This window comes from Tyto alba, unplaced genomic scaffold (genome assembly GCF_018691265.1).
Source record: "Tyto alba isolate M040663 unplaced genomic scaffold, T.alba_DEE_v4.0 Super-Scaffold_26, whole genome shotgun sequence".
NCBI classification, from domain to species: Eukaryota; Metazoa; Chordata; class Aves; order Strigiformes; family Tytonidae; genus Tyto; species Tyto alba.
In genome coordinates this window covers 3,330,640-3,358,255 of record NW_024881300.1, presented here as the reverse complement: position 1 = coordinate 3,358,255, position 27,616 = coordinate 3,330,640, and the positions used below count along the sequence as shown (strand labels likewise).

The 27,616-nt window shown below is 45.1% G+C and overlaps 1 protein-coding gene across 1 annotated transcript; it reads right to left on the bottom strand.

Annotated features, from left to right (window-relative positions):
- Positions 1 to 4,251: 4,251 nt before the first annotated feature.
- On the bottom strand, positions 4,252 to 27,616 carry HSF4 (heat shock transcription factor 4). The gene is made up of 13 exons (XM_032998886.2): positions 27,494 to 27,616; positions 23,318 to 23,426; positions 22,010 to 22,137; positions 20,384 to 20,508; positions 17,986 to 18,061; positions 16,443 to 16,507; positions 13,471 to 13,570; positions 12,565 to 12,689; positions 10,480 to 10,704; positions 8,811 to 8,916; positions 7,321 to 7,386; positions 5,797 to 5,884; positions 4,252 to 4,582 (listed from the first exon to the last, which is right to left on the bottom strand). Exons 1-13 carry the CDS (start codon positions 27,614 to 27,616, stop codon positions 4,386 to 4,388), a joined length of 1,533 nt encoding a protein of 510 aa, XP_032854777.2. The 3' UTR covers positions 4,252 to 4,385.

Sequence of the window (27,616 nt, the reverse complement as noted above, 5' to 3'; positions counted from 1 at the left end):
TACATTTTAACTTGTATCATCTCCTTACCAGTATAGTCATACCAGATGGACTTCAGTGGCAAATGGAGATTTCTTCTTAACATGGTATTTTACAGATCTAATATTCATAGATATTATGATTGTTTATGCAAAACCAGATGCAGAAATAGCATCCATGCATGGAAAACCTGGTTTTACACCTTGTAGGTAAATATACTGAAAATACGATATAACTTATATAGTATAATATAAATATATCTGCCCTTTGCATTGTTTTTCTTTGTGGGGTGCATCTCAGGATCTGGATTTTGAATCTAACAGAAAAATAACCAGCCAGTGACTAGTGGCCGAAAGACAGCTTTGGTGCAAAAAGCCAACCAAAGGAATCTTCCTTCGTTAGCTTCTCTCTCACACCACAGGCGTAGTCTTGTGCCAAAGTGAAATGGAAGAGAACAGCAGTGATGCTTCAGTCAGGTCCCCTCTTCCACTCCTTTTTTTTTTTTTTTTCCTTCTCCCACTTCTGAGCTAGAGAATAAAATTCAAAAAAGTGGAGATTGCTTGGGAGCAGCACTTCCTCTGCCATACCACAAAAAAGGAGTTGGGGGAAACAGACAACTCTTGGCCAATTCTGCTGAGGCATTAACGGCTCTCATTTTCCTAACGCAGAAGTGGTTGTGCTAGTCAGTTAAAAAAATAATTGTACACATGAAAGAGTTGGCCTCATCTTCAAGGGCTGGTGTTGATTTTATGATACAATGAACAATCACATCAGGAATAAGCTAGACCTCACTTCATTAAGCGATACCCAAGTTTAGGTAGGTGTCTTTTAAAATATTTCTATAAATCTCTAATAATTTATAATAAGTAGAACTGAACGAGTCTTGTAGATGTACACTTTTAAAGAAAAAAAGTATATTACTGTGGACTTGTTGAAAAGATCTATTTCCAATTAGCTGCGGTTAGGTGCCATCTGGTGGTAGGAGAACTGGTCCTAACAGTAACAAAATAATCATAAAAGCCCTCAGGGAAGACAACACAATTGCTTTAAACTTCAGTAATTTTCCACCTTCCATGAGTAAAAACACACTGGCAAAATCCTTGGCCTCCAGGACAGGGCAGGAGGATGAGCAAGGGCCTGTGGAGAACAGGCTTGTCTGAAAGCATCTTCACAGGATCTTCTCTTTGGAAAGCTACAAATGCTGCCAATGTGTGAGCTCAGTCCTAAAAAATACCTGCTTCCTTTTTCTGACAGAAAGCTGGAGAAGGTCTACTTTGAGGGCTCCAGGTTGTACATTTCTTGTGCTGTGCTTTAGTGCCTGTCCTGGTACTCCCTTACTACACTAAGAACAAATGAGCAGGAAGGACTGCATTGTCACATCACACTTAAAGAAAATGTTTATAAACAAATGAATTTATAAAATAATTCCAAGAGTGACATTCGCCCTCTATTATCACTGAAAGCAAGACAAAAAAAAAGGATAAAAAAATGCAAGTAATTTCAAGAACTATAGATTCCTTTACTCTGATCCTGATTTTACCAGATATACCTACCCTGACCAGCATTTTAGTTTGAAGAATGCCACGGCTTTCTGAGGTGTGCCTACCATGCCATATTTTGCGTGCCAGATCTCTCCAGCTCCTGTTTTTTGCACACAGATGATCACAACCCATCAGTGGGCCCTGTGCTACCTCACAGATGAATCTCCTGAATTCCTGGAAGCTGTTAGCACTTGTCGATGAGGACTTGGGAATGAGGAAAGGAGTAAGGGGTAGGCGAAAGTACTGACAGAAATGCCAGAGCAGGACGAAATGAGAAAAAGGAAACATGTTTAATTAGTGTTTTCTGTAAAACTTTACAAATGTACAGCATAGTGCAAAAACGCAGTCTCAGCACATCACCTTCAAGTAAAATTAACAATGTAAAAAGCCAAGGAACACAAGCTTGCTTCTTCACAGGAGAGGCTCTGGAGTACTGTTCCTGGAGGTTCCTCTCTCACCATCAAGCTCCAATCTCATGTTTATAGTCGAGCAAAAAGCCTAAAGAAAAACCCAAGAACCACCCCAAGTGGCTGCTCGCAGCGAGTGCGATCTGCCGCTTGGCACCGCAACAAACGCTGCAGCCCGAGATGGTGTCGGGCAGCCTTGCTGGCTGAGCTGCACCTTTGTCTGCTCGCAAGTAGCCCTCCCAAGATGGTTCATTTCTCAACCCCAACTAGGCAAGCCAGTAAGACACTGCAGCGTCTGTCTAACGACAAGCATGTGACAGGCTTCATAAAAATATGGGAAAACTACTCAGGAGCTCGAAGTTAAGCACGTGCTTAAATACCTTATTGGATCAATACATTCAGTGTTAACATTAAGGCAATCTAGCGTGTGAAAGATTCAAGAGAAGGATGTAAATCTTGAATGGGGATAACATGCACTGTCAGGTGATATGAGACACCAGGCAGTTTCCAATTACCAATGAGAAAAGAAGTAAACAGTGCAACTCAACGACTCTCCATCACTGGAAATGACAAAATACAGTGGTTTAAATGGGCTGATCTAGGTGAGCTTTCCAAGCACAAAGCTGTCAAAAAGGAAAACCTTGTCCATGATACACTCAAGTACATTATCTAAATACCAGGCCAATGGGGGCTGCCAGAATTTTCCCTTAGTCCTGAACACAAAAAAAAAAAAAAGTGGCTGGAATTAATTCAGAAGCTTTCACAACCTTGCTTCTGCAAAGACTGCACCACCAAGGTGGTGACAGAGCTCCCAGCACACAGTAATCAGCTGGGGGGGAAATGTGCTCAAAAGTTAATGTTTCCGAACTAACACATCTGTTCACATACTGCTGAATAGATGGAGGAAAGGGCTGTGACAGGAAGGTCCATTTAGAACATGCTCATCTTATTAAGGAGAATTTGAGCCTGCAATCATCTGACTGATTGACAACACTTTGGAGTGGATGCTGCTTGACCAAGATGCACAGAAATGTGGCTTAGAACCAAGAATCGTTATGGCAACAAAAGTGGGCCGAGCATTTCTTCAAATGATACTGGCATGGCTTCTACCTCCCTGTCTAGGCCCTCAGGAGGCCTGAGTTAGTTGAATTTCCTGGGTCTGTTTTACTGCATTTGGTTAGGTTTCCTAAGGAAAAGCAACTCAGTTAGAGGATAGTGAGATAAATAGTATGTTCTCATTAGAACTACAGCATAAAAAACAAAGCTCTGCTTTGTTGAGAAACTCAGTTGTCAGAAACCACATGGAAGAGGAAGATTAATTCAACCTTTGGGGGCTGGTCTCAGATGCACAAAGGACAGAAGAAAAGTTAGTGGGACATGGTGGACTAACCCTTCTATCTCTCTCCTACACTGAGCAGCTGAGAGTCCTTCTAAAAAGGGGATCCAATCAATTAAACTGGTTCTTCAGATTTTATACGTCAATAAACCAACAGGCACAGCTTCAGGGGAAATAGAACAGGTCAAGGCCAAAGAAAAAAATCGTTGGACTGGACATGGAATACTTAGCCAGCACCAAAACCCAGAGTGTGCTCCCTCAGTCCTCTTTGCACATGGAAAATTACAAGTGCAGAAGAGTCTATCCCTTTTTTTTTGGTTTTGTTTTGGTGTTTTTTTTTTTTTTTTTTTTTTTAAAGTATGGTGTGCCCTGTCTTTATGTTAGAGAAAATAAATTTGGGGAAAAAAAAAAAAAAACCAAACAGCAAACCCTCTCAACTAAGCATGGGATGGTTTGGGGTCTGTGATGGTCTGCAGCTCCTTTAGCAGACAGAGACACATTCTTGGAGTGGTCACTCAGAAAATGATCTTCTGCACACCCCAAGACATCTTCATTTTCCTACTCACCCTAGGAGAATAAGGGAGAGGCAGAAGTACATCCCATCAAAACCAGAAAATGGATAAAATAATATTTTTAGAGCATTGGACTGGCATATAGAACTATTTTCCTATTTAAAAAACAGCATCCAGAAGGATCAGGCACCTTAGCTAATCTGTGCTGCCCCAATAAAACCCAACAGTTTGCTGTTGCAGACACTAGTCAGGATCACTTTATTTAATGAAGACCCTGATGTACTTTCAAGCTACTCTCCACTTTAAATTTTATTAGAAGATTTGAAATTTCTAAAAGCATTTTCAAGAAAAATAATCCTGCCAAGTTCTCACTCCCTATAGGAGCAAGCACCAGAAGCAGTATTTTGTTTTAAAATTGTTACCCTGGGCAAACACTGAAATCCAGGTGCAAGGAGGGTAATGCAACAGCTACTGATCACTTCCATCTACTCAAAAAGAAGGGGCACAAAAAGAAACTTTCTTGTGCGTTTCTGAGTCACTTTTGTTTCTTTACATTCAAACCTGCGGACGCTTGGATGGGTGGGAGGGAGATGTCGTTTCTTGGAAGCTAAATCACTGGTTGTTGTCGGTTGAAGAGCTCAGGTTTAATGGGATATCCCCTTGGACACCCACAGAGGACAGGTAGGAAGCCATATTTTCAGGTGGAACATAAAGTGATGAACTTTCAGGCAAGCTGATGAGGTCGTTTCCAAAGATGGACTGACGATCAATGAGGAACTGTTGGGTGCTTTCTAGAATGACATCTTTCCCTAGGAATGCAGACAGACAACAGAAAACTCAGTTTCTGGAAGGCACGTTACCAGACTTCACGTACGTAGAACTGAAAAGTGGCAAATCCCCACTGCAACAGGAGGTGAGGGGCCTCAATCCGGGCAAAAACCGCTTGGAAACACTTGAGTCAAACTTGGACTCACTCAAAAGCCCACTGAAATCGATTGGAACCCCTGCAGGTTGCCGCGCTAGCTTCTGCCTGAATGCTGAGAAGCCTCACAAGAAGTGAAAGAGATGACCAAAGGGTTGGAGGCACTGAGAAGTTGATAAGAGCAGCTTCTCTTCTCCTTCACTCAAGAACTGTCTGTTTTTCTTCATCTTTGCAGGAGGAGACATCTATCATTTGCCCCATTATTCTCGCAACATGCCACTGCGTGGACCAGAAAGGCTTTACATAAACAGGGGGTGTTCCTCTTGTGCAGTTCAGCTCCCACCCGCTTAAGAATGCTCTCCAGCCTAGCTGGGCTTTTGATGCTTTTGATGCTCATGCAAGATGCTGAGCTTAAGTTGGGGATGGAAAGTCCCTGAAGGACACACAATACATCAAAAGTCTGGGGTGGGGTCAGGTGGCTACAGCACCACACTAAGGCTCACAAAAGCTTCTCTTTCAGGTCTATCCCAGATGAATACACGTGAAAATAACAGTGTATCACTATTCCAAGACCAGGAAAACACTTCTAGATTCATATCTAAAGTCAATGACAAACTTTATCAGTCAGTGAGTGGGAGAAAATCAGCTGGACAGTTCCTGTGAGGTCTGGTAAAAGGTCTGGAGAAACTGAGACATAACCTTTGCCTCTGGCTGCTAGCAGCCACCTGGTCACCTCCTCTGCAGCAGGAGCTGGAGGAAACACAGGACCCATACAGCTCATACCACCCCTACTCACTTAGATCACCACATTGCTCTTAGGTGGCGATGAACTGGGAGAGAGAACAGTGGAGACACTGACAGATGTGATGTGGACTCAAGCAGAAACAGAGGTAGATCAATGACATTTAAAACTCAGTTTATCCTCCATACTCTTCCCACTGCTCAGTAACTAGTTTAGCACTTGTTGCAAAACATTGCTGACTGACAATCAGGAAAGTAAGGCAAACAGTCAGTGCTGGACTTTGCACCCAGCTGCTGACATGTTTAACACCTTGATTACATCTCCACTCCCGAGTCTGCAAGAGCTGCTAATGCTCCTACCTGGGCAGGCGTTGTTAAATGGTGGGTTGAACACTTTTGAGGACAGCTCAGTTGCATTCTTCTCCAGATCCACTGTGAGTCGCTGCATCTTGATGCAAAAATATAAACTACAATGTACAATTATACAAAGACAGGGGAGCTTGTTAGAACTAGGCCATTTCTGAAAATCAGTGCTTCATCAATGCTGCACAACATCCACCAGTAATGCAAGCTATCTTCCTGCCCTGTCTCTCCTCCCAGCCCCACCTGCTCTTTGCTAAAATAGCCAAAAGCATGTGCTCAAGGGCAGATATGCCTGAAGGAGAAGGCTAAGGGAGACATAATCCCATTAGCACTGGCTGATATGGTGTGAAGCTCATGTCACACGGGGAGGCCAGGCTAGCGTCACTGTGGTATGTCCCTGCCATACAAAGCAATCCCATAGTCCTCTGCAGCCAGCAACAAATATGAAAAGAATTTCCTTTCCATTTGCCTGTGACTGCCTTTAAAGTAAAACTAGCTTTTGCTTGCAGTGCTTCGAGTTGCAGAGTTGCTACAGGTATTACTTCCAGGCTTCTCTATGCTCATGACTTTCTATAGGATGAGCAAGCCTAAGGGTAGGCTGCATCAGATGCTGGGAAATTCAGTGGACTGAACTATTGAACATCGCCGCCTCCCTCTTCACAATCCTTTTTAAAAGAGACTGTCCCTTGCTTCCAAAACTTGCTAATATTAACTATCTCTTCAGAGACTCTCCTTCCTAACACTCAGGAAGTGGAATTATCTAGTATATTAAAAATCATTAAATCAAAACCTAAAAAGTATCGTGATGTCATAAGGAAGGCTTAGAAACCTTCCACACTTCATTAGAATAGATTATACTTTCCTTGCACTTTTGTAGAGATGGCAGAACCATCCAAGTCTTTATGTGACCTGGCTGGCAGTGAGGGCTCTAAATATTCACCCTCCATCAAGCAAGAAAAAGAACGAAGCCATGAAATACCTATTTCCTTCACTGTTTATTAAATCATGATATGGACTTCAGAAACGTCTGTGTCAATGTCAGTTCCAAACAAATAGTGCCAAACAATTTTTCCCTGGTTCTTCTGTATGGGTATGCATGAACCTCTATCCTAATTGCACATGGGTTCACGGCTCCTGAAATGTACAGGGATGGCTGAACTTTATAAAGGCATATTTTGTCAAAAGCTCTGGCATAAAGGCACTTTTTGAATCTATGGTATTAGTAGGACATGACATTCACTCTAAGAGAAAATTTAGAGTGGCCAGTTTCAATTAAAGACTCCAGGACACCAACACGTGTCTAAACAAGCTCTGGCAGCCTGGGAAAGACAGAGTATATCAAGAGTATTAGATAACTGTCAGCCTACCCCTAGGAGATGCAACTTGCTGTGCTTTACCACACTCTCCCCTCTGGCTATAAAATAAGTAAGCGTTCGTCAGTTATGCACAAGCTCTGCTTCATAATTACATTACTATTAATATGATTATCATCATCATACCTCAGAAATACACATCTCTTACCGGGGACAGACTGGCTTCCATTTCAGTCAAATTCCACTCACTCATAGATAAATTGGGATTAAAGACCTGTTGGGAGAAAAATACAATTAGGGCTCTGAAAGGTGCAATGCTTCGAGATACCCGTAGCCTCAGCTGCCCGCCTCGGCTGTCTGCTGGAGGCTGTAGCCCTGCTGGCAGAGATGCCAGAATGCACCTTCTGCCTGTGCCCCGGCTGCTCTGACCTATTAACCGAAGCTACAGGCACAGGCTCATGTGTGGTGATTTGTAGCACGGCCGGAACAGCGCGGGCTGGGCCGTGGAGGGGCAGCGCAGACACCCGGTGCCGCAGTCGTGTGGAGCCGGGACAGCCGTCTGTGGCACTGCACACGCAAGTCAAAGCCCTTTTTTGCTGCTCTTGGGTCCTAGGACACTTCCAGGTTCATATGGCTTTTTAAAAGCATTCCAAAACACAGTGGCAGAGGGCAGACTACCGCGGCACCAGTGCCTCAGTGGCAATCTCTTGAGAAGTCTGAGCAATGTGGGAAAGGAGCTGTTGATCTGGGGTACGGTTTTATGATTCATTCTCACTCGTGTGACGTTCAGTTGCACAGAGAGAGAAAAGTGTGTCAGTAACAGGAAAACACCTCCTAATGAGAAATAAGAGAAACCAATGGGGTTAGTGTTAGAGCAGGCCACTAGAAAAGCTTTCTGTAAAGTCAAAATCAATTGCAGACACTTGGGAAATGGCTTTAACAGAATAAGATTGATTTTTAAAATTATTTTTCATTCTTGTTTATCATGCAAGCTTATCACGTGCCTGTATCTGAAGCACCTCCTCAAGGGAGCATATCTTTGACATACAGATTCTTTTCTTATGTACAGAGTTATTTGATTATTGGCAAAAACCTTTCATACACTAACTATATGTACGAGGAGAGAGGGAGTGAAAGAGAGAAGTAAACAAAGCTTCATATTTCTGCATATATACTTCAGGAAAAAGCCACCCTCATTTTCTATAGAAAAGTGACCTGAGAACTGCAGACAGATAAATACCTCAGCAGAAATCTCAACATTGGCTACACTTCCCAGAATGTGAGGAAAAGGGGAAGGTAGTAGAGCTAAACACAATCTAGGAGAATCTAAGATGCAGAATATGCAGAAAAGAAACTAACCCACCCAAAGCAATTATCAAATTAGCTAGAGAGTCATGTTGAACCTATTTTACATAAACATATTAGGTCTATGATGATGTCTTTACCTAATGCACTGTGTTTGGTGCACCTAGAAGTTCAAATATGTATATTTTCAGAAGAAATGCAAAAAAAATCATCGCTTAAAGTCTGAAATTCTGCCAGTTCTTATAAGCAGGTCAAACCAGAGCTGTGACCCTACTGGCAGCATGCGACAGATGATGTGCCACACAAGAACAAGCAGCATGGTCTCTCTGACCCACAGCCCAGAGGTGCTGTGGGGAACTTCACAACCACCCGGGCTGGGAGCCTGACACTCACATCCAAGAGGCTGGCGGGCTCCAGGCCGTACTGCTGGCTCCTCAGCAGCAGCTGCAGCCCTTCCAAGCTCCAGTCGGCGCCCTCCAATGGGTCTGAAATATCTGCTCTGAGAAAAGACAAGGGGAAATATTGCCACGAATGAGACTTGCATAGATACATGTAGAAAGCAGGAGGACTGAGCAGCCTCCCAACATGAGGTTTATGCTTAAATCTCATTTTGAAAAATCAGGGTCCCTTTGTCAACCTGGGTTTACGCCATCTAGTTTGGTTTAATCCCAGAAGTACAACCCAGCAGAGCACACAGGGGACTGGGCTGATGGTAAAACAAGTGAGACCACTCCTCTCCTGGGTGATGCATGTGGCTTGAGGATGGATATTCTGTGCACATCTCCTCAAGACTGGGAAAATTAAAGCTTTCCTTAGAAGAAATCCTTCTAGATAGGCACTTGGAATCCAGAACAGGCTGCATTTCCATCCTCCTGGGTCCAAGATAGCTGAATTACTGTTAACTAATGGCTTTTAATGGAGTGACTTTTACCTGCAGACATTCAGCTAAAGGAGTAATTGTGTGGCCTTGACCGTCACATGCAGGATACTTGCATGTCCTGGTTTCAAAATAATGAAACCTTCATCCCTTTGTGTCAGACTTCTGCATTCAATGAGCACAGACTCCCAATTCTCCATCCCTGTGAGTGACCTCACTTGCTATTTCATCATCTTAAGGCATGACTTTATATCCTTTTATAAAGCCTTGCTTTGGACTGCCTAGCATTTTACTGAGCCCCTCCAGGCCAAGGAGAAAGGCACAGCAGTGCAGCTAAGTTTTGTGGGTTTTCGCTCTCAGTCAGAGATGGGGAAGCTGAGATCTATTTCAGCGTCAGCTCCCCAGTACCTCCCCAGAAGCATGCGGCCCACGTGATGGTGCCAAAGTGACTGGCTGCCACCTGAAGACAGATCTAGCACCAACTCAGGAAAGTCACCTTGGAAAAGTGACAGGAGGAGATGCAAAGGGACAACAGCCTAAAGAGAAAAGTCTATTTGACTTCACAGAACAGGAGGGGAAAAGAAAGGGGATAAATTATTTCCTTCTCAAGCCCAAGACTGCACCTGATAAATGCTTTGATGCCTTATCAGATATGTGCCCTACTTAGTGCAGAGGTTACGACGATGATTGATTGCCACCTTTCATCACTGTCTGTGTATTGGCACACAAGTGACACCTTATTTGCTGCACAGAAACAAATATTTCCTTATGACTTTATGTAACTGAAGACTCAGCAAAACAAATGACAGAGGGCACGCAAGCTACTGGAGGTGTAGTGTGGTCCAAGCCTCCAGGCATGGATTCTGGCCCAGGCTCCAGCTTTCGCTTGGACCTCAGGCAAACCCCTCTCACTGCAGAAAGCCTCTTCCTGCTCCCACGGCTCTGATGCACGTGTTCTGACAGCTCTTCCTCTGTTGGGTCCTTCAAGCAAGTCATCCACAGGCCCCCTACCTCTGTGAACTGTGCCCTGGGCTTCAAGGGTCCTCTAAGCAGGTGCCACAGGTACAGGATGGAGCTCACCAGGCTGCATTAGGTGACTTAAAGTCAGCCTCCCTTTCCGCCCCGCTAATGGGAAGAGAGGGCCATGAAACACACAGGGCCACAGCTCTGCCTTGCTCCCCTCACCTGTCCAGCAATGCCCTTCTGCCTCTTCTCTCAGATGGTTGTGAGGTGCCTGGTGGAGCTGCACCACAACTCCCTTTGCCTTCCAAAACAGACTGAACCATGGCGACTGGGAGCACAGGGGGCTCAGAGCAAGCCCGGCAGCCGGGCAGGGGGACATCAGGCTCAGTGGTGGCTTTCACTCCAGGGCTGACTGGCTCTTCCTTGATCAGCATGAGGCACTTCTCTCTGTAGCAGAGACAAGACTTAGCACCACACACACACACATCTGCTCCACAAAGGCTTCATGCTACTGGGAAGGGCAACAGCATGAGGCCTTGCTTCCACTTCCCATCAAAGTGCCCCACAGGGTCTTTCCATTCCCCTAGGTAGGCAAAAGAAACCAACAACCTTGTTTTCTTTTCAGCAAGCTTCAGAAACACGCTCAGCTGGAATATCTTCAGTCACTTCATCAGTCATACCTATAACGAATTTGCCTCATTCGATTGTGTTGCAAATATGGAAAATATACTTCCATGTGTTGAACCTTCCTCAGCTGAGTGTTAGGCTCAAGACAGGTTGAAGGGTCACTAGGCTAGGGAGATTCCCCTGAAAAAGTCTCCACCCTAGAGATAGGAATGGGATCAGTAAGACCTTCCCATCCAGGAGTCAGGACTGGACCAGCAAGCACTCTAGAGATCCCAGTGACATGGGTCAGGATCTTTTGGCCCTGCAGGATTTGGCACTGAAACTACCAAGATCTGACAGTCCCAGTCAGATGTTTTACTTGTTTGAAAGCAGAGGTTTGCCTTTTTCCAGTGGAAGAGGCACTCCACGTTATTCCTAGACATATGACATTGAAGCTTTGAATAGTAGCATTTTGTATCTAAAAATCTACTCTCTACTAATAGGAGATTTTACAGCTCTCTGTGAACATGCACAACTGGAGCCAAAGTGACAAAGGTATGTAGATCAAGAGGCACAGGGCATGGAAAGCCGTACTGAAAAAATATTATAACACTTACAGACTAGCTTTGCTGCAAGACAGCACACGAGCATGTCACATACGGGATGGTATGTGACACTACAAAGCCTCCCTCAGTATTCCTTTCAGATCCTATTCTCATCTCGTGAATCCTAAACTCCCACCAGAAGCTCATGTTGATTTAGGAAGTGCCCAACTCCTGAACACATTAGGGCTGTGGCTGGCCCAGATTCTTGAGTCATGCAGACATAGCATGGCTGAGAGGCCACCAGATGGCACTCAGTAATTAGTAGAAATAAGCAACTTGAAGGTTATATTAAGATTTTTCTCCTTTAGAAATGGCTTCTAGGCTGTGGGGTTTTTTTTTAACCTGGAGCTCTTTACATGCTTCTAGCTAATTTTATGGCTATGGTGTCAATTATGAGGCAGATTTACAGGCAATTTCTAGAGTCTAAGTGCCTTGCCTCTATGCCTGAGAAACTGTTTCCATGATTCATCTGTCTACTTACTTTCCACTGACATAGTTGTAGCTATTCTGCTACTAGCCCTAAATACACTGCATGTCTGTGGCAGGAAGAGATAAGCATTAAAATACATCTGCATTCAGTTCTTAAGTTACTGAGACCTTTTCACAGAAAAGTTGTCGAACATCGGAAGTTGTTGTGATGCAACCTTTCTGTTCTCATTAGCAGAAAGATGCACAGTTTGATTCTGTTTCTTCTTTGTCGAAGCCAAAAGGAAACTTCCTCTCTCTCTCTCTCTCTCTCTCTCTCAACAAACCCAACAAGCGTTAGTATCTCATTGTTTGATAAAGTCTGAGACAGCCCCTGTCTTGAGAATAATATATAAAGAAACATGGAATACTTCTCAAAGAGGTAAGTGGAAATTCTCAGCATGAAACTCGTGGCTTTGTTTTGAACATGATGCTGGTATTATTCCTCCCTAATTCCGAAAATCTGACCCACATAGCAAACTGGAAAAAAAATATTCCAGCCCACCACCTTCTCTATAGAGATTTGCCAATCAGACAGAAACTTTGGTAGAATTACAGCCAGGAAAAACTCTTTTGAAGTTATGCATGTCCATATCCAACTCTCCCTGTTCTTAATCACAAACATATTTACCTGTCATTTTCAGGAGGAGATTGTATATTTATTATGTTGGGTGGCGATGTTTCAGTAACATCAGATATAATGGGTCCCCCAGCAATTGCAGGACTGCTTAAGCAAGAGGCAGGTTCTGTCGATGGCTAAAAGAAAACCAAAAATCATACAGATTTATCCTTCTGAGGCCCAGAACAAGTCCGAGGCCCTATCTGAGACAGGGTTTATTCACTGTGCCCTTGACTCCTCCTTGTATGGAAATCAGAAAAGCTTTTACCTACTATGCAACATTATAATTTCCTCTGGTCTTTCCTCCAACCACACAGAGGTGCAGGTATAAAATAAGCACTGTGACTGAAGTGTCAGCTACTGAGAGGTTTTACCATGTCTGACATTTTGCCTAGACTGCTCAGCTTCCTCTGGAGGGAAAGATGCAGCACAGCCCAACAGGGGAGTATGGGTCTCTCATGCCAGCTCAAGTATTTTAACTGCATGACGTAAGCGTCATGTGTCTGGTGTCTGCTTTGGTGGGTTAGGGTGGTGGGGATCCCTCAGCGACTGCAAAAATCTGGCTCTGGTCAGGAAGATCATAGCACCCACTTCTAGAATACACTTCTTCCTCTCTGCCCTTGAGGTGAGCTGGGCTGGGGTAACACCACGAAGAGTTTGGTGTGTGGGGTCTGCCTTTCCCTCCCACAACCCATGGCCTCCCACAGGAACACGGCAGCACAAGCGCATGCAAGCATGCACCCCTCCCTGAAGCAGGGCAGCTGAAGAAATAATAAATGTCACTCAGCTTTGCAAACCTCTTCTCCACTGCCAAACTCTTGCCAAACTACTTACTCTTCAACCCGTATTATTGCGTCAAACATTTTTCCACCCTGGCCAAAGAAATCCCACAAAGCTCAGAGGGTGGCATAAACCTACCGACTGTATGAAATAGGGGTCATGGAGGGGCTCTGTAGACAAATGCCGGCTGAACTTGGACACTTGAGGAGCTGAGATCCCGTTGTCAAGCATCAGAGGTCTGTGAAAAGAAACACGTTTGTTTTCCCAGCACGTAGTGACTGATTCCTGGTCACTCATACAAGGAATGTCCCTCAGACAAGGGTTGTTTTCCCCTGGATACTTGGGTTTTCCTCAGCTGTAAGGTACTTTCTTGTCCAGCGTTATGGATAAGGAAGGCAAAAAACAGTTTTGGAGGAGGTCAGCATTAAAAAATTGCATTAGCCATATAGAGAAGGGATGATCTAGGTTTTCTAGATTTCATTTGAAAGATGTAAGTAAAATAACAAATTCAATTTCTATTTTGAATTGAACAAATTCAATTCATACTTTCTTCCAGTTCCTAGTGGTTTCAAGCTCTAGGCTGGATCCTCAGCTTGTTCAACTGGAGGTAGCTATGCTGAAATTATTGGTGCAATACTGGGAATCTGGCCTTGTTACCAGCTCCATTGTACTCAGGGCCTCTTTGGCAAAACCTCATCTCCGTTCACAGCACTGCATAAAAGGAGCCTATGCCACCCTCTAACTAAGTAATAAAACAGAAGGAGACACAAAGGAGAGCAGAGCCTAAATTAATTGCATACAGGCTTTTAAAAAATGACTGACAGGCTTTTACAGATCATAGAATGGTTTGGGCTGGAAGGGACATTAAACATCATCCAGACCCACCCCCCTGCCCCGGGCAGGGCCCCCTTCCCCCAGCCCAGGGTGCTCCCAGCCCCGTCCAACCTGGCCTTGAACCCTTCCAGGGAGGGGGCAGCCACAGCTGCTCTGGGCACCCTGGGCCAGCGTCTCACCACCCGCACAATAAAGAATTATCTAAATCTGCCCTCTTCCAATTTAGAACTGACAAGCGGGTCTGCGTGCTGGGTCCTGTAGCAGGAGTGCTTTGTGTTTAGCACATGATTGAAACCAAGAGAAAATTAGGAGCCTCAAAATGGCACTGCCTTTCCATCATGAAACTTGCTGGGTGGCAGTCCTTGGTTTTGTGATACAGTCCCAGAGAAGCTGGGAACTGGTATGTTTTGCTGAACATCACTGTTGTTACTGCTATGATGATCCTATAAAACTGCCCAGCAAACCCCTCTTTTCCTACTGTCCCCCAGTCAGGAAAAGCATCTTCACTGTTCATTTAAAAGACACTGATTTGACCCAGAAAAGCCAACAGTTTTTTCCACAGTAATGTCTAACAGGCTTGACAGAAGATAATTCCTAGCTCCCTTGATCCTACAGCCACTATATTATTATATGTATTAGATAGATATATAGGGTGTATATATATGTCATATATATATATAGTATTATATGTATTATATATATGTACATCCAACATTTCTTGTCAAAGTAACTTTGGTGTCTAACCCATCTAACAGCCTCCCAGGTCAGACATGCCCGTGGGACCTACAGATGTGCCCATCCTGTCCAAACCCACCCAGAGACCCCAGTCAGCATCTGGTCTGCGCCACCAGCTGCTCCAGGCTGTACGTTATGCTTTCCTGCAGTCATTTAAAGGAGAGGCAGGAAAACAAAACCGTGAAAGGTAAAACATTGGAGGTGCAAATACAGACACAAGAGCTGAGGTTCCTTGAAGACAGACCTTTGTGTTTCCAAGGAAGCAGAAACTCAAATTAACGTGCACAACACTGTGCGAACTGCAGCTGAGTTGTATCAGTGTGGTCCCTCTTCATAAGGAGGTCAATACAGTTGCTCTGCAGATAAGTTCTGTGCTCTTCTGCCCCTTTCAGCACAGTTTCTCATTAATTATTTGTTTTTTTTCAAAAAGCAGTGGTCTAAGACAACATTTCTTGGGCTGCAAAGCTTTTACAGGGAGGGCACGACCCCGACTGGAAATTAGAGATCAGATCTGGCATCTCATTTCTCTGCTTCCCCACTCCACTAGAGGAAAATTTCCCTATTCATGAACCTCAGCATCTCAGAGCAGCTGATATCCTCCCCTTGAGACCTCTTCTTTGTTACCATTCTTCTTGCAGTGTTTCTCCTTTCCAAGAGGCTCAGTAGAGGGGGTAAGCAAAGGTAAGTGTACCCAGATTGCTCGTACAGATTATGGGCTCCTTCATTTAATCCCGTGTTTCCTTTACAATCCTCACAACAAGGACACTGACTTAAAGAAGATCGACTCCCTTGAGCAGCCATTCTTGGGAAGTCTGTCTCCTTTCTCTGAGGCATGAAGAAGTTTCTGAGTTGCCAAAGGCCACAAGGTAATAAAGGTGGGAACTGGAAGCATGTCCCTGTCCTCAGCCTGAGCAATAAAGGCAAATTCCTCTTAGCAGCCCCTTTCCCCTCTTTAGATCACAAGCACCACAGAGCAAGAGATGCATGGCTGCTCTCCTGGTAGGCACTAAGCTTCTTAATTCAAGCTCCTCTATTCACTTGCCTTGAAGAGCTTATTTATGACTCTAAAGAAACCCCTTAGCTGAAATCTTTCTCCACCTTCCTCTCTGCAAGGCCTGCGGGTCACGTGCCACCAAAGCTGTGTTGGATACACACTTCATTCAGTGACTGTGGGTCAAACTGAAGGTGTCTGTGGGCTGGCTGGGCCCAGCCCTGCTCCCACGGATGACAAGTGGCAAAACTGGAACCTGTAAGACCAGCAGTGGGGTCCTGCCCTTTACCCTGCCACTAGCTAGTGTTCCCATCTCCCATCACGCTCTGTGTTCCCCAAATAAAGGTCATGAGCTGACACGGTGCTTCTCTAAAGACCACTGAATGGGGCATGTCAGCAGGTCTGACTCGGCAGTTCAGCCCATTCATTTCCCATCACCATGGTGCCCTGGTCCGGTGACCGCCTGCCTGGGCGAGCTGAGCTTGTGCTTTTAGTGAGGGGGCAGCATTATGCACCCGTGAGCGTGTGCGCACCACACAAGGGTACTTACAGCTTCCTCTTTATCCCAGTGCTGCTAGGGCTTGATTGGAGCTGGCCAAACAGAAACTGAATCAGCTGTCAGGAGAGATCAAAATCCGGTGTTAATCAGCAGAGTGATTCAGCACTCCCTGCTCTCACAGCCATTCTTATCTCACACATTTCTCCCTCCCGACACCACCCCAAAGCTGGGAGCAGCCATGAAATACGGGAGCCAAACTGCATGAGACATTGGAGCCCGAAACGGGACTAAGCTTTCCAAGAACTCAAATGACCTGCCTGGCTTTCAGGCAACACAGCCAGGTGCCTGCTTTGTGCAAAGACTGCTAGATGCATGTGCTCAGTGCTTTCTCTCTCCACTTCTGTGCATGCAGAACTCCAGCTAGCCCTCTCATACTTGGGAATCTCCCTGCAAAGTACACATGCAAACGTTCCTGGGCCCGGAGTTAGACTTGGCCTCCATAAAAGTCTTTTAGAGACCTTTATCAGAGGCTTGATAAAAGTCTGACAAAGACTTTGCAAGTGAAAGAGGCAATGCCCTAGGGGAGACCCTGGATGGAGGTCTGAGCTCTTTCAATTGAGTTTTTCAGCCCTGTGAAATTCAGTGTTGATATAACAGGCCACTAAAAAGGATGCAGAATGCCTTTGGAGAGGAATCACTTAGCAACATATTCCCAGGTCAGCTTGAACCCAATGCTCTGCTTTGACCTCCAAACAAAGAGAGCATTATTATTATTATTATTATTATTATTATTATTATTATATATCACAGCTGTCTCTTATTGCTCAGTATAACAAAATAGAGTTGCACAAATGCCTCTTTAATGAGTGGTGTGGCTGGTCCAGACTCAGAGCTGGAGGAAGATTTGATAGCCTCGTGCATTTCTATCCGGTCCTATGACTCTGTGATGCCACGTGATGGTCAGAACGTGGCTCTCAGGGGAACTGGGAAATGTGACGTGCTCAGTCACATCAGCACCATCTGGGAATCACTGCAGAGGCCTTTTCTAGCACTGGTCATGCCAGATTTCAAGGGAGATGGCTCCGCAGTGCTCCTTCAGTCTAAAAAGTTGTACAATTCCTCATCTATACCAATAACACCAGAAAAAGTAACAGTTGCCAGAGGTCCCCACTGGGGGAACGGCTAGCCAGTTCTGCTGCCTGCAGCTTTAGTGCTGGCAGGAGGGGGAGGCTCCTCTCTGGTACAGAGGAAAGATTTGGGAAGCCCAAAGGCATCGGTACAGCGACAACACAGCCAATACAGAGCAATTAGTGAGAGTTGTGCTCTCTTGCTCAGGACAACAGAAAAGTGGTTTCTAACATCACAGCAAGGACTGACAGGGAAATTAAAATCTTTTGCTCAAGGGCATAATCTATGCTTTGTTAATGACCACTTTCCATGGGACACGTAAGAGCATCACACAACTTTAAAGAGAGGGAAAATAAATACACTATGATATCAGAGTGTGGAGAAGATTATAGGACAAAGTGAAAAAAAAAAAAATCAGGGGAGGACATGCATCATGCAGTACAAGTGGAGTTTATACGACCACTACCTTGTTGATCACTTTCTGTTGCTGTGAGTGGTTCTGCCGTAGAGAAACAACTTCCCGCCAAAGAACTTCATTTTGCCTGAAAGTGAAACAGAGACTTTCCATGAACACAGAAGCATCCCAACAGCCCACTGTGCTGCCATGACACACAGTAGATCCAACTGTGCAAAGTGTGTCTCATTTTGGGGCTCTTGAAGTGCTTTGCTCTTTTCAGGTGTCCCAAACAGGGCCACACAATTGCTTCCCTTGTTTTTCCTTGACCCCAAAAGAACTACAGACCAAAGCACGGAGGAAACCCAAAGAAACAGAACCTAACATTTAGGGAGGAATGGGGGGTGGGGAGGTGTAACAAGGGGACATGCATATTTAGTTTTCATGGAACATTTGGGCCAAACTCAGAATTTCAGCAAGGCATGATTTGTGACTGGATTATTTGGATCACCCAGACTGTTCTTCCTGTGGGAGCCAAGGAAGCCCAACCTCTCCACAACTGCCCCCTCAGTGCCCCCAAAGACCAAGAGATCCTATGGATAGAGATTCTATGTATTCTGCCTTCTGACACCTTGTACGCGTGGTGGTACAAACGCATGTTTGGGAGTGACTGGAGCAGCGAAAAGGATGCTTCTGCATCTGAGAGCCATGAGCTAGGAGGATTGTAATGATTTTATTAGTGGGAGTCACTGCTTTCACCCAGCAGAGACCTGTGTCTAGCTTGCAATTGCATAAAGCATATTTATTTTCTGTCTGCAAATGCAGCACACGGGAGTTTACAGGCTTCCTTGAACAGTCAGCCCCAGGAAGTGGAATGGGGAGATGCAGAGTTTATTTACTGTGTCGCCTCCAAATCTGGATGCCAGTCAGGTCCATGCTGCAAAAGGTTTTGCCAGTGAACTTATCTCGAGAGTATATGGATGGATCAAAACTGACAGGCCAGAAAAACCCATCGTACAAGTGAACTTTATAAACCTTTTTGCCTTTTTCTAGTGTGGATTGATCCTAGAACTAGGAAGATAAGGTCCAGAGCTCGAAAGAGCACCACAGGAGCTTGTACGGCAACAATCTCTGCAGTGAACTTTCTGTGCTGGTACTGACAGGCTTTTCAGCAAAGCATCTTTCCTTAGTCTGACAGCTTCTACTGGAGTTATGGCCTAATGGTCCTTCAGTGGTGTAAATTTCTGAACAGGGTTTCAGCCTGGGATTTCTGGTCTGTCCTAGGTTATAAAAAATGTATTGCTTTCATCAGTTGAATGCAACTTTGCCTTTTGCCAGATGGAAGAAGGGACCAAGCAAATCAAAGGAGAGAATAAACTAAAAGCAAGGCCAAATCATCAACTCTGGAATTTATTAAAAAATAAATAAGGTACTAGCCTAGAAACACTTCCATAGCTACTGTTCCTGGATTTCAGTGTGTGGTTTAATGCATGTGCTAACTGTGGGAGTCAGTAAAAATTGAGGTAGGATAAAGATATTTATCCATTGCACATAAGGTACTGGGGGGCTGGAATGAAGTTTCACAGCACATAGTGTTCTCTCAAGGCCCAGGATGTCAGTGTCATCTGGTGATGTACGAATATCAGTTTTCATTACAAAAAAAGGGTTTGGGCTCTTTTTAATTATTCAAGTGCTTTTTAAACAAAGTTCTCTGTAAGGATTCAAATTCAGGAGGCCAATAAAAACCTCTCCAAGTACATGATTTATAAAGCCATATCTATTTACTAAATTCCCAGTGACCACATCTGACTCAAAATCCCTGAGTCTCAGACATCTGGAGGTCAGGCAGACACAGACAAGCAGCATTGCATTTGCTTGTTTTTCTCTTATACAACAATTTTGGCCAGGTCAGAAGACACAGTCTTCAGAGAGCCAGGTCCATGGACTAAACACATCTTGTGTTCTTATATATTTCAGCCCAGCCATATATTTTGGAGGTGGAAGATGACAGAGTGGTTCTTTTTTAAATTATTTTTTCAATAGCTGGAGTGGACACCACCACATTTCTGCCAAGGACTCTTCTACGTGTGAGAAAGAGTTCCGTCTTTACCATCATTTCTATCTGGAGGAAATACAGTTATCTGAGCTAAGTCCCCAGGTTATACACATATTCCTACACAGCCTCCTCTGTGCTTTCCTCATCTGTAAAGGGAAAACATAGATGAAAAGAATATGTCTACCTTTCACAAAAGACAGAGCATTAACTCCTATTTTGTAGATCATCAGGTCTGCATAGAAATCTTACATGTTATTTGCTCAACAGATCTACTCCCTGTGATTAGTCCCTGGGTCAGTACATGCTCCCTGGGAAGGACGTAGGTAAGGCTCCTCCTTTGAGACATTCCCCAAGATCAACAACTCTATAGAAGCAAATTCCCGTAAGAAGCAGCCTGAGTAGGATTCAACTCACTGCTTCATGTCCTGCACTTGACACTCCATGTTCTCCTGCTGACTTCTCAGTATCTGTACCTCGTATAGCAACCTGCTGAGGTCCTCCTGGCGCATCTTGGTCTCCTCACTTTTCACTACTGACACCTGAGGAGGAAAAATCAAAGGTGGATTTTACCAACGCAAGAATGGCCATGGCCAGACAGAGTCATTGCTGTGGGTCGGGTACAGGACTTCCACCAGCCAGTCTGAAATACTGAAATGTGCTGAAATACCAGGACAGGCAACATGTACAAGAGTCTGAACTATACTTAGGGTATTATTGTAAGGGCCAAAGGGACAAAATAGAGCAAAGAGCAGGACAAATCCTTTTGTACAGAGGGTCTGTTGTCAGCAGAACATTCCCCACCAGAATGGGGACTTATTTCAAAGCAGCTTGGGTAGGAAAAAAAGGAAAAAAAAGGAAGAAAGGAAGAAAGGAAGGAAAAAAAGGAAAAAAGGAAGAAAGGAAGAAAGAAGGAAAGAAAGAAGGAAAGAAACAAAGAAAAAAAAAAAGGTATTTTGAGGGTTAGGGAAGAATTGAACTTGGTTGTTTAATTAAATCTTTCTACTTTAACTACAGAGAAACCAAATCCAGTTTTGTGTTTTACAGGGATTAGCCTGAGGTAATGTTTCAAATTGACATATTACACTTGAATTTTCAGAAGACTTTTGCTGAAGTCCCTTTTCTGAATTTGCTACACTAATACAGTAAGAGAAGAGCCTTTCTGGGGCATCAATAACAGGTTAAAAGACAGCAAACAGAGGGCAGGAGTAAGTTATTTCTTCTATCATAACAGGAGATGGCTGGTGGGAGACCTTGCAGGAGTTATTTTGTACTTATCCAGAAAAGCAGGTAACAACCCAAAAGCTGAGTGGTGGGAAGCAAGCCTGGCCGTGCAGCACTACACGAAGGTCTCGTGAAACTGAGCGATGGAGCAAGAAAACACAGACAAAACTCTGATGAAAGCCAAGCCCTGCACCCTGAGGACCCCTGCCCCAGCCATACAAATATATGGAGAGGACAGAAAACAGACCACAGGGTGATCTTGGAGTTATGCTGAGCGGTCTATAGCATGGGGGCCTGTGGGCTGAAAGCAAACAAGCATTGGGGGAGTTATCAAGAGAGGAATGCAGCTGTGGTGGAAACCCTCACAATGACCACGGAGTGCTGTTCTGGTCAATACAACCCAAAAAAGGGACGTGGGAGGGTTAGAAGGACCCAGGGCAGTGAGTCATGACAGCAGGTACAGGGAGCTCCTGCGCAGGGAGAAACGAGGCATTTCCCACTCGAGGCGCATGAGGGACGGAAAACAAGTATTCACTCCTTCTCTCCAAGCAAAAGGCCCAGAGGAAACAAATTAAATAAAGAGACAACAGGCTTAAAACAATCCAAGGGATCTACGTCTCCACACATAACATTAGTTAAGTTGTGGGGCATATGGCTGAGGGAGGCTTTGAAAAAGCACCACGCAGCCTCTCCACCGCAGTGGTGTGGAACCTTCTGGAACAGGCGCCTGCCGCGCCTCCGCCTTCCCGCCTCGAAGGGGCTCTCCGGGGGGGCCCGCCGAGGCCCGGCTGTGTGTCCCCCCGCCCGGCACCCCCTCACCTTCCTCCTGATGTGCTCCAGGAGGTGCTCGTGGCCCTGCAGGAAGCAGAGGTGCTGGAACTCGGTGTCGTCCCGCTCGGGCTTGACGAGCCCCCCCTGCTCGATGTTCACCACCTTCCTGAAGCCGTCTGCGTGGAGAGGGTGCAGGTGAAGGGCTGGCAGGCCCAGGCCCTCCTCCTTTCCTCCCACCCCGCCATTTCTGAGGACATTTCTTTTCACTCCCCGCCACTTTTTGAGCTGTTCTGGTGCTCAAGGCACAGCCGTGCCGCCTCCCCACAGCTGGGTATGCTTTTGGGCCCTATCTACAAAAAATCCAGTGCAAGGGAGGGGGAACCCCGTGTACCCCGCTGGACATCCTGCAGCTCTGAGGACACGCTGCCGCTGGCCGACACCATGAAAGCCTCGCCGGCAATCCCTTGGGCATGTCAGTCTGTCTGCCAGGAGTGGAGATGCCTGTCCTTACAAAATCTCTAGTTTGATTTGCAAGCCAAAAGGGATTCTGGGGATGGTGGTTTTTCAAAGCTGTAGACAAGCATCAGGTGCCACTTTTGGAAAACAAGGTCACATGCACCTTTAGAAATCTACTTTGGGCACTTCTCTGAAGTCCTAGAAAGGTTTCTAAACATATCTAAAGACCGGCCTAAAAATTACAGTAGGGCCACTGTATAGTTAAACAGCAAAATTAAAACTCTACTGAGGAACTTTGTGAGCTAGTCACTGAACACCTTCCAAAAACTATCAGAAAAGAACCATATTTAACACAGTCATGGTCTAGATGTGGCTGAAAATGACACCTAAACCTCCATTAAGGGGTGAAAATGTCTGATCAGCAAGGCAGGGAGAAGTACTGTCCATAATTAGTTCAGCAATAGTTCAGCTGGGAAAATGGATAAGCTCTGGACATGCTACCTTCAAAAGAAGCAGTTTCTGTGGAAGGTGTCACAGTATCAGTCTGCTGGAAAAAGCCCCATATATAATAAAATGGAAAAGAAATAATAATAGGTCATCAAATTGATGTAAGAGAAGCAGAAAAACTGGTAGCTGAAATTTCTTAGCTCACATCTTATGATTTAATTCAACAGAAATTCCGTGCTGGAATCTAAGGTCAATACAAGGAAATCATCCCCACAGCATCTCAGAGGCAGGTCCTCTTTGGCAAAATCAGTAGTGCCACAATAAAGTGTATACTTGAGAGCTCAACTTTTCTAGCCATGGTTGCTTTCATGCCTCCTGTCCCACCCCCACTTTCTGTCACTCCCCCACTGTCTGTAGGTCCCACAAAGCCTGGGCTCCGGAGGTTGAACTTACACATGTTCAGCTGCCGGACGAAGCTGGCCATGTTGTTGTGTTTGAAATACTTAGGCAGCACCTCTTTGGCAAAGCGTCCTTGGTCGAACACATGGAAACTGGTGCCATTCTGCAGAGGAAACAAGGACAAAGGCAAAGTCAGAGAGGCATCCCTGACCATGAGAGGTGCCCAGGGGGAGATGATCTCCTCAAGTCCTACAGTGAGAGAAGTCATGCTCTCTGAATTGTGACCTTGAAGCTGAGAAGAGTGGCAACAGCCTTCAATGACAGATGTGCTCCTTTCAGTTCTGGTACAGTCAGTCCTCTATGACCAGTTTTGATCTTTTTCTACTAACCTTTGCTACCACTTAATTCAGAGCCTTGGAGGTGAGAGAGAAGCTACAGACTTTTACACACAATAGCTGATAGCTTTGTGATCATCCACCCTTGCGTGGATCTCACAGAAAGACTCTGGTGTCTGAAGAAGGTCCCGGAAAGTGGGAACTGCCATTATAACCCCTTGACCTTCTTGTATAGGTCTAACTCTGACCCATCTGCGCCAGAGCACAGAAGTCCTGGAGGGAGCACTGCCTGGAGACATGCTACAAGAAACACAGCAAGGCAAGAAAGTAAATCATCCCTGGAGACACTACACTGATCCAGAAGCTCTACGCACTTCTCCTGACTAGTTTTGATATTACACAGCCACAAAGGCAACCGCAAAATGTTAACAGTCATGCTTTACCGTCCAAACTAGCAACATGCATGTTAACCAGATAAAATATCCGTTCCTGAGGTTGCATTGCCAGGATCCGTGACTGCAAAACAAGGCAAACTGCCTGGGATTGCTGGCAGAGACTGACACACTGCAGCCATGTGCTTCCCCTGCCTGGCCTTCTACCTGCTGGCAGTTAAGCTGTTGCAGAGAGAGCTTGTAAGACACATTGCACTGCAGCTGCCTTGAAACTTTTTGCAAACAGCAATCCACATGATCTTTTTAAGGGACAGAAAAAAATAGCAATTAATTTTCATCTGTAGCTAACACTTAGAAACAACATTTTCTAAATCTCTGACCTCAACAGATCAGTGTCTCCAGGATATGGTGGATGGCAGACCATCTCAAATCTTATCTCTGCTCCAGATGGCAGGGGCAGTACTGAGAATTTGGAGGAATGAAGAATCACAATTTCACATGGGAGTTTGGGGCACACATGGCATTTTTGTAAACTTGAAGAGAATGGTATCGTCCAGAGGCTTACATTGGCTTTGCTTGTGGAGAGAGAAAGAGCTGCAAAGACCTACCTGGGGAACCACCCAACTGTGCAGCCTAAGCTCTCCACAGCTTTATGGGAGGACAGGCAAGATGCAGAGACCTATGCCAGTGCAAAGACATCAGCAGATATTAGGGACTTAGCAACCCAGCTGCAGATGAGTTTGGAGAGACAGGTAGCTAAAGACACCAGCGCCTGTACGATTTTGGCAGGGATGGGTCTGAGACCAGCACGGCCACAGTCATCCTCTTGCTGTGTTCAGCGTTATTACCAGCAGTCCAGTGGTGTGTCAGCTTGGGGGGTAATCGCACAGCGGAGTGGGTTCTGACAGAGGAGGACAGCGTTTCGTAAGGGTGAGCACCCAGGCCCTGCATGCAGGAGGAGTGTACCAGCAGCGTGTGGGTCCCACCATGCACCCATCACAGGGTCCACAGCTGTATGGGTGCTCTCAGGGCTGCCTGGATGTTTCTAAAACAGGGAGCATAATCAGGACCACGAGAAAGTTCAGCAACTGAAGAGGTGCCACTGTGTGCCTGTAGCCTTCCCACAGCCACTGCAGAACGGCCAGCTGGCAAACCCTGCTGCCTTACTCATTGCCACTACGTTTCCAACACCAAATGGTGCCAATTCCCTCTGTGCCCTGGCTCGTCTGTCAACACCCCTGCACGCCCACAAACAAAAGACTCTGGGTCAGCTTACTTCTTGCTCCATGTTCACTGCTGCAAATACTTGAATGTGACTGTTTGCCTTGACAGTGTCCTTTGACCATCACCAGGGTCTTTCCTATCATTCTTTACCCCATGCAACAGAAGCAAAGGCTGGCCAAGTGGTTAAGAGATTCACTAGTAATCTGTAGGCTGAGATTATCCCCAGGGGCTGAGTTTGCAAACATGGCAGCAGGGACCAGAGTTTCCCAACACTGCAAAGGCTGTTCTGGGGAGAGAGCTGGTTTCTCCTACCTCCCTTGTGCTTCTGCCCACTCACTATCTCTGGGATACACCAGTGTGTCCCAGGCTGGGCAGGATGATGTAAAATAAGAAATGGGAGGGGTTTGTGAACCTGAACACCTTCTTATGGCCTCCCTTGAGAGGTCGTTCCTTTGAATTCAGGGCTGCAATGTTCTCAGAAGCTGGTGAACCCAGAAGGGTTCCTACAGACACAAGAGACTTTGGAGTTACTGTGTGCTCATGGATGAAACATGCATGTGCCAGCTTGTTCCCACACAGCAGCTCTGCCTCACTCTACATCATGGGAGCACAAGCTGGGAGACACCTTCTCTGCCCAAGGCAAAATTCAACCTGCAGCATATCAGTTTTAGCAGATGCTTATCTTAACTGGTTTTGACAGATCCATGATGACAGACACCCTGTGCCCTGCCCAGGCAAGCTACTCCAGAAGTTTGCTACGAGTTCCTCCTAACTGCATTTTCCATTTCAGAAATTCATTTAATTACTTCTTGACCAATCTACCATGGACACATACAGCAGACTTTTCCTTTCCATCTTACAACAGCCTTCAGTGTGTATAGAAACCATTACCATGTTTCCTGTCATCCTCTTCTCCTTCATGTTAACAAACAGTTCACAGGTCCTTATAGGTCCTATTTTCTAAGAGTTCTGATTACATCCAGAAATCTTAGGCATGCACACAATTTCTCAGCTTCAACAACACTGATGGATAGAAGAGGAAGAACATGGGAAACATGGGAACATGCAACATGAGAAACTTAAACATCTAAAGGCCTTAAGAAAACCTCTCAAGAATGTAGCTGTAGCCTATGTTAGGTTGCAAGAAAGCAGAGCATTCAGGTGGTGGTGGTGGGCAGTCAAAAATAACAGTAAGTGTAACAGAGAGGGGACTATTAATATATGTTAGAGAATCCTTCCTAGCTTGAAAGTCCTTATTTAAAATGGGCGATACCAAAACTTGGTGGTTCTCAAAGGTATGGCCACGTAATACCACCATCAGAAAGCAACCATTGCCTTGGCTAACAATGCAGCTCAAATCCTATCTCAAGTTTTGAATAAAAACTCTACTGGACACAAACACATGACAGAAAGGCTGCTTCAGACCTTTTTCCCTTTAAATCTGCTCTTGTTATAGATTCCTGATTTTGGAGAGCAAAGTTTATGCACACAGCTTATCTGATAACTCCCTGTTGAAGACAAATCACATTGTTTGCAGCAAGTCTTAGTTAGGTCAAAAGCACAATGTAGTATCAAAATGCTATATGGGGGGACAAATAAACCTTTTTCATTCTCTGATTTCACTTGGTATATTAATGCCTCAGTGATAAATAAGAAGCTGAAGCAAAACAATCTATCCCTATGCGGCTGTACGGACAATACACACATACATCATGATGATCATCACAGACTTGTTGAAAAAATCAAGTAAAGCTCTTCCAAAATGTGAGTGATTTAGGGTGCCAGACCTAGATTTGTTTAAACTACAGGTTTTAGTGTGAGGTCTGAATGCTGTTTATCTGCTGCCTTCTCCCAAGGCATTTGTGAAAGGCTGATAAGAAAGACATCTGAAATAATACAAACAGCAGTGGAATGTTTTAAGGGCTTTGCACCTTTTCTAGAAAATTTTAGGGAACCGCAGATCGAAGCAAGGTGAAAAACCTCTCTCTTAAAGAGTCTAGATTTTTACAAGATTCAGTGTGAGACACCCTTTAAGATGCTTCAAGTGTAAATATTATTAAAACACTCCCCCAAAAAAGTTGTCCCTTTGAAACAGAAAAGCCACAATATTACAGATAAATATTCCCTAACGAGCTATCATTCCTTTCACTCTCCCAGTTAGCTGGCCAACACCTGTAAAGCAATGGGAAGTTGCTGTGCAATGCAGTACTTAGGCCTTGCACCTGGGTTTTTCCAGGTGTTGCAGGCACTCAGCGACACCCGATATTCGCTGTACTTACAGTACTCCAGCAGATGAGATGGTTCGTTTCAGGATCTTCCACCAGCGTCCAGAGTTTGGTTAGGAAAGCTGGCACATTGCTGGAGTATCCATCCATCACCAGAGAGCTGGGTGAATCCTGCAT

Bases quoted from the DNA above. Each gene is read 5' to 3' on its own strand.
- HSF4 (XM_032998886.2), bottom strand. From the start codon at position 27,616: ATGCAGGATTCACCCAGCTCTCTGGTGATGGATGGATACTCCAGCAAT. The intron at 5,885-7,320 runs GTAAGAGATGTG...TTTTGCATCAAG, and splicing joins TGGAAGCCAGTCTGTCCCCG to ATGCAGCGACTCACAGTGGA. The intron at 4,583-5,796 runs GTAGGAGCATTA...CTGCATTCCTAG, and splicing joins ATTTAACAACGCCTGCCCAG to GGAAAGATGTCATTCTAGAA.